Raw genomic sequence first — 18,989 nt, 5'->3', positions numbered from 1 at the left:
ACCACCAAACCAGTATTATATGAAATGCTGAAAGGTATCCTTTAAGAACAGGAAGAAGAAGAAAAAGGTAAAGATACAAATTATGAACAACAAATATGCATCTATCAACAAGTGAATCTAAGAATCAAGTGAATAAATAATCTGGTGATCATAATAGAATCAGGGACATAGAAATGGAATGGACTGACTATTCTTCGGGGGGAAAGGGGTGTGGGAGATGCGGGAAGAGACTGGACAAAAATCGTGCACCTATGGATGAGGACAGTGGGTGGGGAGTGAGGGTGGAGGGTGGGGTGAGAACTGGGAGGAGGGGAGTTATGGGGGGAAAAAAGAGGAACAAATGTAATAATCTGAACAATAAAGATTTAATTTAAAAAAAACAATATTTATTGAGGCAGATTATATTGGCATCTAACCTGCCCCCTCTTTGGTTTTTATATTTAAGTATCTTTACTTTTTTTATACCAATGAAATATTTCAAATGGTCACTGCAGACATGTAAACAGTGAAGAAATATCTCAATTAGAAATGGAAAGTTTTCTGCAATCTCAGCTCCTCGTGGATAATTGCCGTGGGCAGTTTGGTACATAGCCAATTAGATATTTTTCTATGCGTGCACTATGATATTTCTGTGTAAAATGTTTTCCTATTATTACTTTTTAACCAAAAAAAAAAAAAAGCCATCTACTATGGTGTTCTATAACTTGCTTTTTTTCCAACCTGCTTTTTGTCCATATCAATCTTCCTTAGAACAGCTTCACAACTGACCGCAGTATAAATGTTTCCTTTACATTAATCCCTTACTAATAGAATTTCCATTTATTTCTCTATCACAAACAATGATACAGTGACCATCTGTTACATCCATCCTGATGCACCTCCCCTTTTGATAAATTAAGTACCTCTATAAGCTCTGTTAATACTGTCAAGCAAGTAATTTATAATTCCTAAAGTTGCTGCTTCAGGGTCTAGCAAATTTGCTCTTCTTTGGGGTACACTGGTTTCCTGATGCTTTGGGATCCGTGAGTGATGCTAATGGAGAACCCCGCTGAATGTGATGTAATCGAGGCTAAGATGCTAAACAATATCAATAGGCAAGCTGATTTCAGATGGAAAAAATGAGAACATTTTCAAAGCCCAAACTAAGCTAGAAATTCTGTTTAATTATTTTGAAATAAATGCCATTAATTAGAACATACTAATAAGAGAGTAGAAGTATAGATTGGATTTATTATCATCGCTATAATATTTCAGTTCTGGGTGATTTCAATGGTAGGAAATAACATTTTAATGGCAGGAAATAGCATTGTGTGAAGATGAGTTTTGTTTCTAACCATTGTAATGAATGCATTGTGCTAGATATTGTATTCAACAAATATTAAATGAGCTAATATAAATACACAACCCAGAACAATCTCTGACACCTGGAAGCTCCCCATATGTGTTGGCTTTTTAAAATACGGTGTATTTGTTGTGCCCAGATTTCAAAGTTCCCAAGACCTCCAGGGAGCCAGTCAGTCCGATGCAAAAGCAAAGAGTCATTTATTTCAAACCTAGGTTTGGCTCCCCTGCCACACTCACCGATGCAACGGTAAGCTCCAGTGGCCGAGAGAGAGAGAGGCCTGATGGGACAGGGGGTTTTAAAGGGGGGTGGAGTGAGGGCAGGAGAGGGGACTGTGGGCCCCACCGATTGGCCAGGCGCTAGTCGGTACAGGATGTGGTCATAGTGATGGCGTGCACTTCCCTTGATTATTATTGGTTAGTCCAGAGAAATCCTGGGTGTGGCTAGCAGCGGCTTCTTCCCGTGAGGAAGCACATGGCACCGTCCCAAGATGGAGGACCCAAGGCAAGATGGAGGGCGCAGTCCTTGCCCTGCTCCTGCTGCTGCCGCTCGAACTCGCCACAAGGCAGGATGGCCCTCCCGCACAGCACCCACAGCTGGCCTGCGGGCAGACTGGGACTCCAGCGCGTCTGGGCGGCACAGGCCCAGCAAACGGGGTGCGGCCGGTGGAGTGGCCCAGCTCCAGAGGAGCGGCATCCGCTCGGAGCAGGCCCGGCCCATGGGGCCGGTGCACTGCAGCATGGCGGCCTCCCCGAGCTAGGGCACGCACCCTACTCCGCTGCTGCCGCTGCTGCACTGGGCCCGGTCCAGGGGGCAGCGGGCGGGTGGCAGCCCGCGCCGGGCTCCCGCCGTGGGCCAGGGAGCCAATGCCCCCCCCATGGGGCCCGGCAGTCGGCCCACGCAGGCCCTGGTCCCCCAGACCGGGCCCCAAGGGCCACATGGACCCCCGGCCCCAGTGCGGGCAAGCGGGGAGCCGACCACGAGGGAAGGGAGGAAAGAGCCAGGCGGTGAGGCCTTCCGCTCCCATGACCTCCCCCATGGTCAGTCGCCGCCTGCCCCCCCCCCCCCTCAGCCCGCCGCTGGCCACCACGCAGCCGTCCGGACACTCGGACCGCTCCAGGGAGGCCAGGCCCTATGGCGGGCGCGGAGGGATTTCAGAGCCCAGCGGCCAGACTCCTCCTCCCGCACTGCCCGGAGAGGCGGCCGCGCGCGCGCCTTTCATATTGTAATGGTTAAGAGTATGATTCTCTAGCTACACCTGGGTTTGCATTTTCGCTTCACAGCCTTGGGCAAAAGTCACTTGACTTTCTGTTCCTTGGATCTCTAATTTGTAAAATAAAAGGGTAAAAATAGTATATCTCCTTAAATTCTTGTGTAGGAATGTAATGAGTAAATGTATATAAAGTGCTTTGAACTAATTATTATTGAGTCCTTACTATACTATGCCTTGGGGAAGTAAAATTGGCAAGACAAAAATCCTTGCCCTCAAGTAGGTTACTGCAGAATGGCTCTAAAACAGATGAAAATAATAAGGATTTACAATTTAGTGTAACTGAGCAGAATAGATGTAATCACAGGGTACAGTGAGAACATTTGAGATGGGCCCTAGTTTTGAAGAATACAGGTATACCTTGTTTTATTGCACGTTGCTTTATTGGCCTCACAGGTGTTGCGCTTTTTACAAATCAAAGGCAAGACACTCCACTGACAAAAAGGATTACAACTCATTTTATTGCAATATTCACTTTATTACACTGGTATTGAACTGAACCCATAATATCTTCAAGGTATGCCTGTATACGCTTCCTGTGGCAGAAATAACCAAGCTAACTCTTGAAGGACAGGGTGTAAAGGGGAAGAGCCTTTTAGATGGGCATAAGAAAGCCAATCTCTTTAGATACATATGAGAACTGCAAACAGTTTGATAAGGTTGGGTCATAGAGTGGTATGTGGGGGAATAAGGAGACAAGATGCTAAATTGATGGCTTCCATGCAAAAGAATTTGGACTTCACCCTGAGGCCAGAGGGTGGATATTGAAAGTGTTATACAGGAAAAATGCATGATTGGATTAGAGTATTAAAAACAATAAATTTGATAAAAGGGGTAATGAAGTAATACTAGTATACTACTACTTGGATACTTAGAAGGCAGCATGGACAGCTATTGCTGGCTGAGTGCCTTAGTGAGGCCGTGTAGCATATGGTTAAGAGTGTGGCCCTTCTGCCCTGACCGGTTTGGCTCAGTGGATAGAGCGTCGGCCTGCGGACTGAAGGGTCCCAGGTTTGATTCCAGTCAAGGGCATGTACCTTGGTTGCAGGCACATCCCCAGTAGGGGGTGTGCAGGAGGCAGTTGACCAATGTTTCTCTCTCATCAATGTTTCTAACTCTCTATCCCTCTCCCTTCCTCTCTGTAAATAATCAATAAAAAAATATATTTTTAAAAAGAGTGTGGCCCTTCTGAGCCAGACTGATGTGCTACACATTCAGGCTCTTCCACTTCCTGTGTGACCTTAGGCAAGTCACTTCAATTCTCTGAACCTCAGACTCTACACCTATAAGATAGGTTTAGAGCTATCTAACTGTACTTTACAAGGTTATCAAAGGAATTGAATGATACAATGAATACAAAGTGCATAGCATAGTGTGTTTAGTGTTAATATTAGGCATATTTATAATAACAGAATATTCCTAAAAAATAAAAAGTAAGCAATGTGGTTAAGTGGTTAGTCTTAGACTTGAGTTTAAATCCCTGCTCTGCCATTTGACTAGCTTGTGTGACCTCGAGAAAGTTACTTAACTTCCTATGCCTGAGTTTTAGTATTTGTAAAATAATAAATATAATAGCTCCTCTCTTGTAGTCTTGTGGTAAGGAAAGCATGAAATAATTCAGATAAAGTACCAGAACGTCAATTCATTTAAACCAATAGAATTTATTGAGTATGTATGCCAGGCACTATTCTAGGTCCTGAAAATAGACAAAGTAGCAAATAAAACAGATCAAACCAAAATTAAACCTGCCCTCAGGAAGCTTAATTATAATGAACGTCTGGCACATAAAGTGTGTTACATATTATTCCTGTTACAAAGCCTTTTCTCAAGACACATTAGTGGTATTAAATTGTCTCTATAATTTTTATTGTAATCCAAGAATAATATTCCATTAACACTTACAATGGTAATAGGACATAAAGAGGCAATCCAAGATAACTCAGACATTGGAAAGACGGGGAATTGGGGAAGAAAAACACAAATTTGTGCAAAGATCTGCTGCTAAAACTCTGAATGCCTCACCACCCGCTTTTGCCCAGGAAAAACTCCGAGTGCTCGGGCACCTTCCTGAAACCCTCCTGGAGTGTGCTTCTAGTCTAGCCTGTTTGCTTAGACAATAAACTAATGTTTCCACTTTAAAATAGGCGTGCAAATACCCGAAAGATTATGAATATATTTTATTAATTCAAATGCCTCTACTGTCAACAGTCTTGGGGGTTGATTAACTGAGCATTTTAACGCAGTTTATTAAATGGTGAAAAGACCTGAGAAGCCTGGTGCAGCCAAGAATACCCAGGCCCAGTACCCTCTGTTGCTAAGGCAACTGACTCCGCGCCAGCCCGAGAGAGAGGGAACTTGAAACTTCGGGTCTGGAGATGGTAGGCACCATTCGTGTACAAGGTTTTTGTTTTTGTTTTGTTTTTCACGGTTGGAAACGGGCAGGGAATACAACCGTCAGTGGAGATGCTAGATTCCTCGCCTGTATTCCGGGTACAGGGCGCTATACAAACAACTTCTTCCAAACCATTCACCCCCTTTGGCGCCTCGCCGCCACAGAGGCGCCTGCGACTCGTCCCGGCGCGGACTCACTTCCGGCCGCAATAGTCCCGCCCCCAGGGGGCGGGAACAGCCCTCCTCCCTAGAGCTTCTCGCGGTTTTTGGGACGGAGTGAGGCCTGCGTCACTACCGGCCGCGAGACTTCAGCTCTCCGGCGATTGGTCCGATTCCACGGCCGGTGCAGGACTTCCTGTCCGGGTCCCGGGTTTGCACGTGCGGTGGGGCCTGAAGACGCCGCGGTGAGCTGGCCCTTGCGGCGTCCCCGACGCAGCGTGTCCGGTGCCGCAGGACCGGGAGGTGGAGTCGCCGATCTTTGGTGTGAGCGCCCGGCGGCCGCAACATGGTGGGCGAGCCCGCTGGCCTGGGGGCGTGGCGCTCTGGGTCTGCGGAAGCGCGGCTGGGTCCTTCGGTGCCGGTGGCCCCTGCGGCCGGGGGCCGGGAGGGCGGGTCCGAAGCTGCGGGCAGGCGGCTCGGGGCGCAGGGCCGGGTCTGGGTCACCCTCACCCCCTGGGGCACACTTTGCCGCCTACAGTGCGTCTCCCACGCCCAAGCGCCTCCCAAGAGAATGGCCTTCCCTTTACCCCGAAAACCTCTGCCACGCTGGGCGCAGATGCCCCTGCCCGTGTTGCACGGGGTCCGGCGGAGAAGGGGTGTCTGCCGGTCAGTTTGCTCTAGGGGAAGGAACTTGTGGGAGAGCCTGGGCTTCCTCCCGAAGCAAGGCGGCTTACTCCGCTGGGATGATGCCTTCTCAGCGTAGAAAAATCACGGTGGGGTAGTGGAATAAACACGTAGAAAGGAATGGCGAGTCTCACTGACTTCAGCTGTGTTTGCACACAGTACAGCGGGGCCTTGACTTACGAGCTAAATTCGATCCGTGACGGAGCTCGTAACTCAAATTGCTCGTATGTCAAGTCAAAAAGTGAACGAGTGAGACACGTGATGCTGGGCTGGTGTTGTGGCGTTCACTGTGACATTCGCTGTGCCAACGAGCGGTGGGGTATCTGAAGCTGGCTCGTAACTCGAATTTCAGCTCGCAACTCAAAGCAAAAAGTCGGCGGAGAGACAGCTCGTATCTCGAAAAACTCGTTAGTCGGGACACTCGTAAGTCAAGGCCCCACCCTAGTTGGTACATGAAGCGTGTACCCTGCTCGCATCTGCCTTCCCCGGGTTTCCTGGTGGCAGGCTCGCTGTCCTGGTCCAACCTGTCGGGACCTCCTCCGGGCACCCAGGCTAAAGTCACTCTTCAGTCATTTTGCACAACACCGTCTTTCTCTTCTCTTTACCCGGAATCACTGTTCTTGATGATTTGCTGGAGAAGAGTAGGGGCTTGTCTGACTTAGCGATTGCTGTATCCCCAGCGCCCATGACAAGGGGTGCCCACAGAGTAGGTGCCCACAGCTGTTTGGTTGGAGGAAGGTGAGTGTAGGCGTTTCGAGAACAGACTTGATGTTGCCTGCCCTACTAGTGTAGGTTTCAAAAAACCTGTTGATCCTTCACGTAACTTAGCGAAGATGCCCGCGCGGACTGTGACACAAGCCACAGGGGCCTGGGTTCTGTGTTCATGGCGTGTTCCGCTTCTGTCCCCCGAAGCCTCACAGGAAGAAAAAGCCCTTCATAGAGAAGAAGAAAGCTGTGTCCTTCCACCTGGTCCACCGGAGCCAGCGAGATCCGTTAGCAGCGGATGAGACTGCACCCCAGAGGGTTCTGCTGCCAACACAGAAAGTAGGTGCTGCTGTTCTTCAGCCAGGGAGTGTGTGGGTGGACTGTGGGTGGTTTTAAATTATCCCAGCCCGCTGCTATTTTCAGGTAACTGATCTTCAGGGAAGCAAAACCTGTGACTTAATTTTCAGTAAATGTGCTGATGCTTACGTTGTGCGTACTCATTCTGAGTGAGAGGATGAACCGCCTTTACTTGGGATGTCTCAGTGAGCACATCCTGCGTAATGATAAACATGTACTAAGCCATCGGCTACAGTACTGCCTGATGATATTTGGGGCACAACCCAAAGCTCAGTCGCTGCTTTCCCTAAGAGCCTTTTGTTTCATAACCACGAACTGCATTTTGCCTCCTGGACACTCATGAAATGCAAAACATTGCAACTGGTAAGTCAGCTTTAGAAAGTGCTAGGGAGCTTCTAAAGCAGCGGTTCTCAACCTGTGGGTCGCGACCCCTTTGGCGGTCAAACGACCCTTTCACAGGGGTCGCCTAAGACCATCCTGCATATCAGATATTTACATTACGATTCATAACAGTAGCAACATTACAGTTATGAAGTAGCAACGAAAATAATTTTATGGTTGGGTCACAACATGAGGAACTGTATTTAAAGGGCCAGAAGGTTGAGAACCACTGTTTTAAAGGGTCGATGTGCTAATTAGCAGTCAGTATACTTGTTAAGCATGGGTAATGTGAAAGGAAGTGTTGGGGAACATTGGGCCTATTTAGCTTTTTAGTAAAGCCAGTTTTTCTTTGTGTATAAATACAAGAAATTATACTTAACCTTTCAAGGCCCCTACTCTATGATAAAACAAATTGCTCTGTGTGTGTGTGTGTGTTTGTGTTTCTTGGCTTGGATTATTGCACAGAAACATCTACTGAAAGGAGGAATTGGTTCCATTTTAATTTTATGTGACACAATAGTTTGGAAGCTCTGTGTTTCCTAAATTTGTCAAGAATTCATTGTCTCATTCCTGTCAACCACAGTGTCCATGTGCCATCTGCCTTCTGTTCTGAAAGCTGTGCTCATTGGAAGGTTCCTGTGCCTTAATTTTGGAAGAGGTAGTAGTTCCATTTTGTTTATTATCCTAGAAAAATGATGAAGAGAGGCGAGCAGAACAGAGGAAGTATGGAGTGTTCTTCGATGACGACTATGACTACCTACAGCATCTGAAGGAACCGTCCGGGCCCTCAGAGCTGATTCCCACAAGTACAGTCAGTGTACCCAATAGGAGGAATGAAGACGAAGAAACGTCAGTCATTTCAGTAAGACTTTTCAACAATTTGTGTGAGAAAGAGTGTGTGGGGGTGAGTGAAAAAAAACAAAACAGTTTTATATCAATATAACTCTGGGCAAGAAATGGGGCAGGCCATGTTCTCACTGAAAGTGGTGTGTGTGTGCAGGTGAGAGTAGGCCGCCTGTTCCTTGGTGGCAGTTATTAAAAGTGACAGTCTTTGACAGGGTTAGAACTTTTGATAGATGTGGTCATGTTAGATAGCACTTTAATACTTCATGGTTTAACTGCAAGTGAGAGCACATATTTATAAATTACTAGAGGCCTGGTGCACGAAATTTGTGTGTGGGTACGGTCCCTAGGCCTGGTCTGTGATCAGGGCCATCTTCCCCAGCTGCCAGCAGCCGGTCCCGCCACCCACCCCCGGTTCCCCGTTTGTCCAAGCCTGCCGGCTGGGGTGGGATTGGGGAGGAGGAGGCTAAGAAGTCGGCCTTTCCCACCCATTAGCCGGCCCCGCCCCTTCTGTGGGTCGTCTGTGTGTGGGGCGACCAGCGGGGCGGGAGCCTTGGCCTGGCGCCGCCCGCATCCCCTGCCACTCACCCCTGGCTCCCCGTTCGCCTTTGGGGAATGGGAGCCTGCCGGCCAAGAGTCACCTCATAGTGACTGGTTGAGCAGTCGTTCTGGTCATTCTGCCATTAGTGTCAATTTTCATATTACCCTTTAATTATGTAGGATTAGTGCTACCAGTTTAAGTTCCTTTTTCTGCATCATGCACCCATCTCCCCAAGCAAAGTCTCTATCCGCATCCCCTTTGCCCATCTCCGCCTATTTACCACCCTCCTTTCCCTCTTGCTTATATCACACTGTTGTCTGTGTCTCTGTGTCATGTGTATATGTTTGTTGGCTGATCCTTTCACCTTTCATTCAGTCCCCCTTCCCTGACATCTGTCAGTCTGTTACATGTATCCATGCCTCAGTTTCTGTTTTGTTCGTCAGTTTATTTTGTTCATTAGCTTCCACATATAGGTGAGATTGTATGGTATTTGTCTTTCTCTAACTGGTTTATTTCACTTTTAACAGAATAAGGCCCTTAAATGGACACTTAAATGATGTTTATAAAGATGTATGCATTATTTTTAAAGACAAGATTGCCATTGGCTTTCTGTAGCACAGCGCAAAAATGTACATGAGTCCCATGAGCTTTTTTAACCTTAAAGTAATTTGTAACAAACCACCAAAATTAAATAAACCAGAAATCTTGAATAAACCCTAAAAAAAACAGAAAATAAGGCAGTACAAAAATTAGTACTGCTTAAGTAGCCCCTGATTTTCACGTGGAGGAAAACAGGTGCTACCGTGGTAGAAAGCAGGGTGGGCAAAAATAGTTTTACAGTTCTGAGTACTCCAAAGAGTTTATTTTTGTGGTATTACTTATTTTTGTGTTATTATCATTTTGTATCCTTACTTATGATTTATCTTTAAGTAATGTTGGTTGGTAATTTAACCTACTTTTGCCCATCCCTGTATTTAGGAGCTACTACAACCAGTAAAAAGAATCCCATTCCTCTTCTTAGTCACTGTCTAAACTCTAATTGTGTATACTCTTTGACTGTTTCTCAATATTTAGAAACATCTCCAAAGGTAAATTCACTAAAAACAAGGTGATCCTTCCTTCTAAACCGCTAAATTCCAAGGATTAATAATTGCAAAGTATCTTTTTTAAAGACCACATATATGTTTTACCACAGTTTTACAAAATAATAATGTAATATACAAAAAAATCATTACATTGTACATTTTAAGTGGGTGAATTGTATAGTATGTGAATTATATCTAGTAAGTCTGTTTGCTAAGAAAAGGACTCTATTGCCCTGACAGGGTAGATCAGTTGGTTAGACACATCCTGATACACCAAGATTGCAGGTTTGATCTCCAGTCAGGGCATGTACAAGAAGCAACCAACGAATGCATAAATACATGGAACAACAAATAGATGTTTCTTTCTCTCTCTTCCTCTCTCTGAAATCAGTAGAAAAACTAAATACATTACAAGGACTCGATAGCAGAATACCAGGTATTTGCCCAAGTTTATGCCATAGAGTAACTCACTCTGGAAGCCGTAACAGCTTGCTGGGTATGCACTACTGTATGTGGCCTTTGCTCATGCTCTTCTGAGGCTTTCAGTGCAGCATTCTGCCTGTGAGCCAGTGAGAACGTACATCTTAGCGTCATGCCTGCTGCTCAGCTGAGGACAGAGTGGGTGGTGAGGTACATGGACCGATAACATGTGCTGGTGACCCTCACATTATTAACTGTTTGGTTGAAAAGCTGAAACTAAAGCATAAGGACTAGTCAGAAAATATGTGCCAGTACACATTGAAGTAGATTGTATGGTGTGTGAAGGGAGATGGTGTGTGAAGGGAGGGGAGTCCACAGCAGTGGGAAGTTCTAGGACAGTAATTAAGAAGGGCTTCGTGGAGGGAGGAGGAACTGAGCTAGCCACTAACGGGTGGGTTCCATTGAAGAGGAAGGAAAATTCCAATCAGAGGAAGGGACATGAGGTAATACTGTGGATCCCAGAACCTCACTAAAACATGCTGATTCCTCAAGGCGTTGTGAGGATTAAATGCAATAGTATACTGGAGAAAGCTCTATGAAGTATTGCAGGGAAGTTGCTTTGGAGCTGATGGTGGAATATACATGTTTAAAATGTATAACTGGACCACAAGTGAGAGAATTCAGAATGTGATTGTATTAGTTTCCTAGGACCATTGTCACAAATTAACACTGGGTGGCTTAAAATGGCAGAAATTTATTCTGTCACAATTGTAGAGGCCAGAAGTGAAATCCAGCTTTCCGAAGGGTAGGTTCCTTCTTGGGGGCTCGGAAAGAATCTGTTTCCTGACTCTCTCCTCACTTCTGGTGGTTTCTGGCAATCTTTAGTGTCCCTTGGCTTGTGGATGCGTCACTCCAGCATCCTCCCCTGTGTGTCTTCCTGTGTTCACATGGCCTTGGAAGGACATACCAGTCATTGGACTAGGGTCCACCATACTCCATTATCCTCCTCTTAACTGATTACATTTGCAAGGATCTTGTTTCTAAGTAAGGTCACATTCTAAGCTTCTGGGTGACCATGAGTTTTGAACTTTGAATTACTGAACTTTTCAGCCCAGTAAAGTAGTTCCAGAGGTATTGTTGAATAAACTAACCATTGTGTAATTCTTTTTTTCAAGACCACTGGAATTAAGTTGCCTTCATCAGTGTTTGCATCAGAGTTTGAGGAAGATGTTGGATTGTTAAATAAAGCAGCTCCTGTTTCAGGTGTGTTTAATTTCTTTGCCCTTTCAGTGGAGCTGTGTTTTACAAAAAGAAACTTCGTATAGTAATAATTCAGAGTTTTGTTCCTGATAAAGTGTTGAAACAATTGAGATATGTCTCAGTTCAGATGAGAGATGGTTAGGAAGGGAAGAGTGTGATTAGCATTCTTTTCTTTTATTGTCATCAAATTCTTAGTCTTTGAGGTTCCTATTTAGAGAGGAAAGTAGGAAAGATTATTTTTCATGATCTAGTGGGGGACTTTTAACCTTGACCTAACCTCTTACGAAAGAAACAATAATATTCAATTAGCCTTACATACATATAGTGTAATCTTGGAAATACTTCATGTTAGCTTTTAAAAGTTCTCCCAGGCCTTGACCAGGTGTGGCTCGGTTGGAGTGTCATCCCGTACATCAAAAAAGGTTGTGGGTTTGATTCCTGGTCAGGGTACATACTTAGGTTTTGGGTTCAATCCCTGGTCAGGGTGCATATGGGAGGCAACAGTTTGATTTTTCTTTCTCTCTACCTCTCTCTCTAAAATCAATAAACATATCCTCGGGTAAGGATTTAAAACCAAACAAAAACAAAAACATGTCCTGAGGTGAGAATTAAAAGAAAAAATGTTTTCCCAAGAGTATGGAAGTATCTTCTCTACACATACACACACACACACACACACACACACACACACACACAAGCCTAATATGCAAACCGTCCCTTTGGGAGTTCAATCGCTCGCTATGACGTGCGCTGACCACCAGGGGCCAGCACGGAATGAAGGAAGGCCCCAGCTGGGGAAGGGAGGCCCCGGCCAGCAACCAGAAGGCCCCAGTTGGCCCAGATTGCCAGGCAGGCATAGGGACCCTACCCGTGCACTGGGCCTCCAGTTTTATGTAGACGTCCCATTTATCCATCTATTTCACATACACTGAAAAATTATGTTTATGTTTGTTGTTTTTTTTTTTTTTTTGCAGTACCAACTTATTTTAGAACAAACACAGAAGTAGTGTTCGTTTTGTTTTCTTAAATAGCTTTAATTTTTTTCCCAATGGTTAATATATTTTACTAGAGGCCCGGTGCACAAAATTTGTGCATGGGCAGGGTCCCTAGGCCTGGCTGGCAATCGGCTGATTGGGGCCTTCCCGCTGCTGGCCAGGGCCTTCTTTCATTTTGCACCGCCGCCCTAGTGGTCAGCACATGTCATAGCGGGTGATGGGTCTTCAGGTGCACTCCTTTGGGGACAATTTGCATATTAGGCTTATATATATAGAGAGAGAGACAGAGACAGACTAGAGGCCCGATGTACAAAATTTGTGCAAGGGGCTCGGCCCTTGCAGCTCCAGCTTCATCCAGAAGGTTGTTTGGCTATCCAATCTAATTAGCATATTACGCTTTTATTATTATAGATGGAGATATAATTGCCATATTCCATTAGTTTCAGATATACAAATAATTTGATATATATATTATGAAATGATTATCACAATAAGACTACATTAACATGTAGTTACAAAATTTTTTTGTGATGAGAACAATTTTTTTTTTTAATTTTTTATTTTCCAAGTACAGTTGACATGCAATATGATACTAATTTCAGGTGTATAACTGAATGATTGGGCATTAAGTAACAGTGATCACTTTGAAAAATCTAGTACCCATCTGATACCATACATAGATATTACAGTATTATTTACTGTATTCCCTGTGCTGTACTTTACATCCCCATGACTATTCTTTAGCTACCAATTTGTACTTCTTAATCTTCTCACTTTTTCACCCAGTCCCTCAACCCTTATTGAGTAAACTTGCCATTGAGCATTCATTTATTAATTCATTCTACAGGTTTTTGAGTTGCCACTGTTTGACAGGGTTTTGGGTTAAACCAGAATAGCATAGTCCCTGACCAGAGGGAATTTACCCTAAGTTGGGAAAGATAGACAATAAATGGGTAATTACCACTACAGTACAAATGGGTAAATGATGAAGCACCAACCAAGCCTGGGGGAGTTTTCCTAGGGAAAGCTTGTCCAAGTTGATTTCTTAGGGCTAAGTTAAGCAGGTAGATGAAGGAGTGGGATGGGAAAGAGGGTATTCTGCGCAGACAACTGTGCAAAAGCAGGACAGCATGAATAGAGGAAACTGCACACACTGGGCATGCCTGGAGTGAAGGGTCAGGATTACTAGGAGCTGAGGCTGGAGAGCCAAGCAGGAGCCATAATGGGAGGGTGCTGGAAGCCATGTCAGTTTACAGGTTTGGACATGAAACTTCTTGAACTCTGTAGTGGTTTTACTTATAGAAGAACCTAGCTGAAGAAACGGGTTGGGATTTACTAAAATCTCAGTCTGAGAAGACAAGGTATAATATAATAGGCTACAGATAATTAATTTGAGTGACTTCTAACAGGCGAGAGTTATTTCTGACAGGTGAATTTAAAGTCCAGTTTTTTCCTGCAGGTCAAAGCTTTGAATTTTGCTTACTAGACAGTTTAACATTGTAGATCTGTAATGGAAGGGTTTTCCCCCCTCAAGCCCCTCCCCTTTTTCTTTTTTTTTTTTTTAATATATTTATTTTTTTATTGATTTCAGAGAAAAAGGGAGATAGAAACATCAATGATGAGAGAGAATCATTGATCGGCTGCCTCCTGCACGCCCCCCACTGGGGATCGAGCACACAACCTGGGCATGTGCCCTTGGCCGGAATCAAACCTGGGACCCTTCAGTCTGCAGGCTGACACTCTATCCACTGAGCCAAATCGGCTAGGGCCCCCCTTTTTCTTTTATTTGCAGTCATCCATCTCTTTCCCTCTTGACTGACTTAGAGTTATTAATTATTCTTTTATACTCTGGCATATAATAGGTACTCAGATTATGTTAGTTAAATGAAGGAATGATGCTTTCTTGGGGAGTTATTACTTAATTTTTACTTTTCATCTAGGGCCTCGGTTGGATTTTGATCCTGACATTGTTGCAGCCCTTGATGATGATTTTGACTTTGATGATCCAGCTAATCTGCTTGAAGATGATTTTATTCTTCAGGCCAATAAGCCAACAGAAGAGGAAGAGGGAATGGATATGCGGTATGTTTGGTTTGTTTCAAAGCAGGATGACCTGACTGCTGCTTCTTTAATAGGATATCAACCATAGAACGCTACAGCTGAAAGAGATCTTTAGGACTTGCGTCTGAGAATTCTGTGTTTCAGCAGACAATGTGAGACACAAGCCATCAGTAGGTGGGGCTAAAGTCCAAGTTGCCTGATTGCTAGTTCATCACTTTTCCAACCATGCCAGACCAGACTAGTCACGCAGCACAGCTGTTCTCCCTAAACAATAATCCTCCCTGAAACACTCTCAGGTTTTACTGTGTAAAGGCATTGGGTTCTGTTGTTTATCAAGTTGTTTTGACAGTTAATTTATGACTCTGACTTTAGGAAATCAGAGGCGGAAGATGGCAGTGAATGGGCAGATGTGGACGATGAGAAGGAAGAAGGCAGTGATGACAATGACTATGACTCTGCAGGCTCATTCTCAGATGAGGATGTGTCTACCCCTGGGAAAACTCTGGGGACTCTAGAAAATCACTTGTTCTGGGAAGAGGAAACGAAAAGTCGCTTTACTGAGTATTCTATGACATCCTCAGTTATGAGGAGAAATGAACAGCTGACCTTACATGATGAAAGGTTTGAGAAGGTAAGGTCCCAATCCAGGGCCTTTTAATATTAGTTCTTAGTAAATTATATATGACATTGGAACCTAACGCTAGAACTTTCAGCATGAGAAACAGCCAATAACTTTTATTGAAACAGACCATAAAACCACCTTAATTTTAATTCTGGAAGGAATGCAGATAGGTCAAAAGATAGCTTATCAAACCTCCCACTGATTTTGCTCTTAGACTGATAATATTTTGATTCCAAACCTCTTCAGTCACAGTTTCTGAGATTAAGCATTGGACTAAGCATAAAGGAAATGCCATTTTCCCCATTTTTGTGTGTATGTTTTTGCTCACTGATACATCCCAAGGCCTAAAGTGGTATCTGGCACGTGGTAGGAGTTTAAACTTTACACTGTTCAGTAAAGGATGGATGGATGGATCGATGGCTTCCTAAGATAAAGGTTCTAACTTTGCATTTCACTAAGTACTAGTTTCCCTCTTCTCAGAGAAATAAGCAAACTGTTACCATGAATAACCTCATTTCAGGAGTTACATCACCCTGCTTACTCTCTTACAAAGCCTGGTAGTGTGAACATCATTGAATAATACAGTAAACATCATCTAAAAAAAGAAGTGAACTTTGTACATTAGTTTGCAAAATTAATGAATTTGAAAGTATCTGTAAAATATTCTGCGTAAAGATTTCTGCCTAGCATTTTGCTTTCCAAGCTGAATGGAGTAACTGTCTTCATTGTCATGTTAAATGGCAACCTACTTACAGTCTTAAAAGTGATAGGTAGAACCTCTTCCACATCATATTGTTAGGGTACTGAATCCTGATAATATTTTCATTGTAGTTGTGATCAGGGTGGTGTCTATGTTGTGTAGGATAACCTTTAAGTGCTGTATTCTTACTGAATACATTTATTTTCATGGTATCTTCTCTCTTTATATTCAAGTTTTATGAGCAGTATGATGATGATGAAATTGGAGCTCTGGATAATGCTGAATTGGAAGGTTCCATTCAAGTAGACAGCAGTCGCTTAGAGGAAGTTTTGAATGACTACTATAAAGAGAAGGCAGAGAAGTATGGTGACTTTTCCTTGTTTACCTGCTTTTTTCATCTTCAAATAAAGTAATTGTGCACATGAATTGAAAATCACCTAGTCAGAATCCAAATTAAGAAGATGGTACATTTTCCATAACCTTTGGCTCCCATTTTCATATTAAGAGTTCTGAAACTGAACATAACAGTGGATGGGAACATACTGAGAACCGCTTTCTCTGGAACTTGTCCAAGAGTGATGATCAATAACAGGGTGAGAGTGGGAAGTGTACAAGGTCACGTTCCACTTGAGAATGAGAATGAGATGGTGCCTCTAGCCTCTTTGGCTAAAGAATTATTTGACTTCGTATATACATTCTTTATCTTCCTGAAATGCCAGGCATCTGAGGAGTAGGTATTTATGGCTTAAAGAAAGACAAGAGCGTATCTCTCCATCCGGATTAGTAGAACTTTCCAGCCAAATGTTTGGTGAATCAGCACCCACATTAAATGATTCCTCTGAGAAACTAATGAGGTGTTTACGTCTGCTAGAGAGGTCTGATGTTTGATGATCACTATCACGCAGATCCTGCAGCGGGGTAGGAGCTGCATACTTGGAGTGAATTATTTGAATCCTTCGGAGGGACAGATGGACTAATGCTTTTTGAGGCTTTAAAAAAGATTATGTTTTAGAAAAGCGTCTTTCTGTGTAATGTGTTATATCCTTGCAAAAATGCAGATAGGTTTTTCCTTCCTGTCAGCAGAATGAACAGCCAGAACCTGCTGGAAGCAAAAGGCAGGGAAACAAAGCTAATTGTGACAGGAAATGAGAAGCAGGACACCTGAGTGTGTGGGTTTTTAAAAATTGCTGTTGTTTCCATAGCTCTTTAAGTGCAGGTTGAGTAACATACAGTAACATGGGTGGTGCTCTTTTTTCTCCTATTTTCATTTTTGAAAACTTAACCACAAGTTGTGTAAAACTGAGCACTCTAGAACCCTTTGAGGACCAAGACTTGCCTGTGAATGAACTTGATGGGTCTGAGGAGGAGGAGATTGTCACTGTTGTTCTTGAAGAAATCAAGGAGAAGTGGGATTGTGAATCCATTTGTAGTAAGTATCTTAGTATATATTTTGTGAAAATAATGGGGAAATAAATATTTCTGTTATAAACAATATGAAAATATTTATGAGAGTCTCCATTGTTAGTTTAAACTATGAAAACACTAAAGCTGGGAATATAGTAGGAACTCAGTAGTGTTTTGCTGAACTGAAAGCCTGCTTATTAATATGTGACTTTTTTTTTTAGGTACATACTCAAATTTATATAACCATCCACAACTTATTAAGTATGAACCAAAGGTAAGTGCTAATGTCCTGAGCTGTTTGAAATACGCAATGCAGGAAAGGAAGTGTATAAATTATTTTCTCACATCAGCTTTATCTCTAGTGGCTCCCAACACCATTAGGAAAAGCAACAACAATGTTGTAAGTGAGCTATTTTTTAATAGGAATGGGAAATAACCCTAAGCCATTTTATCTTTATTTCAGCCCAAACAAATCCGAATATCTTCTAAGACAGGAATACCTCTCAATGTCTTGCCTCAGAAAGGATTCACAGCAAAGCAAATTGAACGAATGCAGATGATTAATGACAGTGATCTGCCCAAGGTGTCAACCCAGCCACGCTCTAAAAATGAAAGCAAAGAAGATAAAAGAGCAAGAAAGCAAGCTATAAAGGAAGAGCGCAAGGTAAAGGGCTTTTCTCAGATGTGAGATTTACAGAGAGCTGGTGGCAGGGAGGTCATGCGAATTTTCTTTTATAAAGTTAGTCTGAATCAGTTTGAAGATTTGAATAACATGCATGTATTCTTGTACAGGAACGGAGAGTAGAGAAGAAAGCTAACAAATTAGCCTTCAAACTGGAGAAAAGAAGGCAGGAAAAGGAGCTACTGAACCTGAAGAAGAATGTTGAGGGTCTAAAGCTGTGAGGGTGGAACATTTAGGGTGAGGTGCATTCCCCTTAGGGCTCCTCATTGTGTTCAAGAAGGAATGAGGATCTTCAAAGAGATAAGACTGGTCTGCCTTTTTTACTGGCAGGTATTGAAAACAACACAATATTTGTATTTATATCAGCAAGTTTGTAAATACTGTAATATTTTTAAATTTAATATGATGAGCTTAGATTTGCTATGAAATAAATGACTTCATAAATGTGAAATGTTTAGATAAATTAAAGAAAATGTCTTCATAATTTAAATGGAATTGTGTGTTCTTATTTATTTGTATGGTTGTCCCAGTTGCCTTTTGCAGATGTTCTCAACTATTTCTTTGAAACCGTTCCACTCCTTTTCAGTAAGTTAAGTGGTTTAATTTGCTGTCTGTAGAAGAGTGGCCCATTTAAACTAATTTTGAAATGCTGAGTGGTAAGAAGAGCTTTTCTGAGAAGGTTCCACTGGTAGGAAGCTGGTGTAGAAGTTACTTCAAACGGATGGTAAAACTGAGTATTAATGTGGTTGGGAATCAATTACTGGATGACTTGCTTTTGGAATTGAGGAACATTGAAGACAGGAAACAGAAGAAGGAATAATCAAGAAAACTTCCTTGGCTTCAGTGAGTGCCTGGCTCAAAATCAGAAATAGTCAGTTAAACCAGAAAGTTTGTCTTTTAAACATTATTTAATGCTTGGAACCATTTATACTTTATTAAAATACATAGTTGAAAAACTCCCTGCTTTTTTGATGAATTGGGTTGTGTGTGTTTTTGTTTTTTCTTTTTTTAATTTCTTTAAACATTTTCAAGGCTAAGGCAATGACTCCATCACAATTGTTAATTGTTTGGTAAACTGTGACTTCCT

General features: G+C 43.1%; 1 protein-coding gene across 1 annotated transcript; it reads left to right on the top strand.

The window, feature by feature from the left end:
- The first annotated feature begins 5,345 nt into the window (after nucleotides 1-5,345).
- LTV1 (LTV1 ribosome biogenesis factor) lies at nucleotides 5,346-18,876 on the top strand. Its single transcript, XM_081094318.1, has 11 exons — nucleotides 5,346-5,511; nucleotides 6,759-6,890; nucleotides 7,978-8,151; nucleotides 11,354-11,441; nucleotides 14,374-14,515; nucleotides 14,867-15,125; nucleotides 16,050-16,177; nucleotides 17,106-17,245; nucleotides 17,442-17,494; nucleotides 17,684-17,884; nucleotides 18,013-18,876. The coding sequence occupies exons 1-11, from the start codon at nucleotides 5,509-5,511 to the stop codon at nucleotides 18,121-18,123; spliced, it is 1,431 nt and encodes a 476-aa protein (XP_080950444.1). The 5' UTR covers nucleotides 5,346-5,508; the 3' UTR covers nucleotides 18,124-18,876.
- The last annotated feature ends 113 nt before the right edge of the window (nucleotides 18,877-18,989 follow it).

The sequence above is a fragment of the Myotis nattereri genome (genome assembly GCF_964212035.1).
Source record: "Myotis nattereri genome assembly, chromosome: 6".
NCBI lineage: Eukaryota > Metazoa > Chordata > Mammalia > Chiroptera > Vespertilionidae > Myotis > Myotis nattereri.
Note: the sequence above shows the minus strand (reverse complement) of the source record. Positions and strands in the feature narration are given on the sequence as shown.

Coding starts and splice junctions, on each gene's coding strand:
- LTV1 (XM_081094318.1), top strand. Junction 17,495..17,683: donor TTATTAAGTATGAACCAAAG/GTAAGTGCTAAT, acceptor TCTTTATTTCAG/CCCAAACAAATCCGAATATC. Junction 17,885..18,012: donor CTATAAAGGAAGAGCGCAAG/GTAAAGGGCTTT, acceptor ATTCTTGTACAG/GAACGGAGAGTAGAGAAGAA.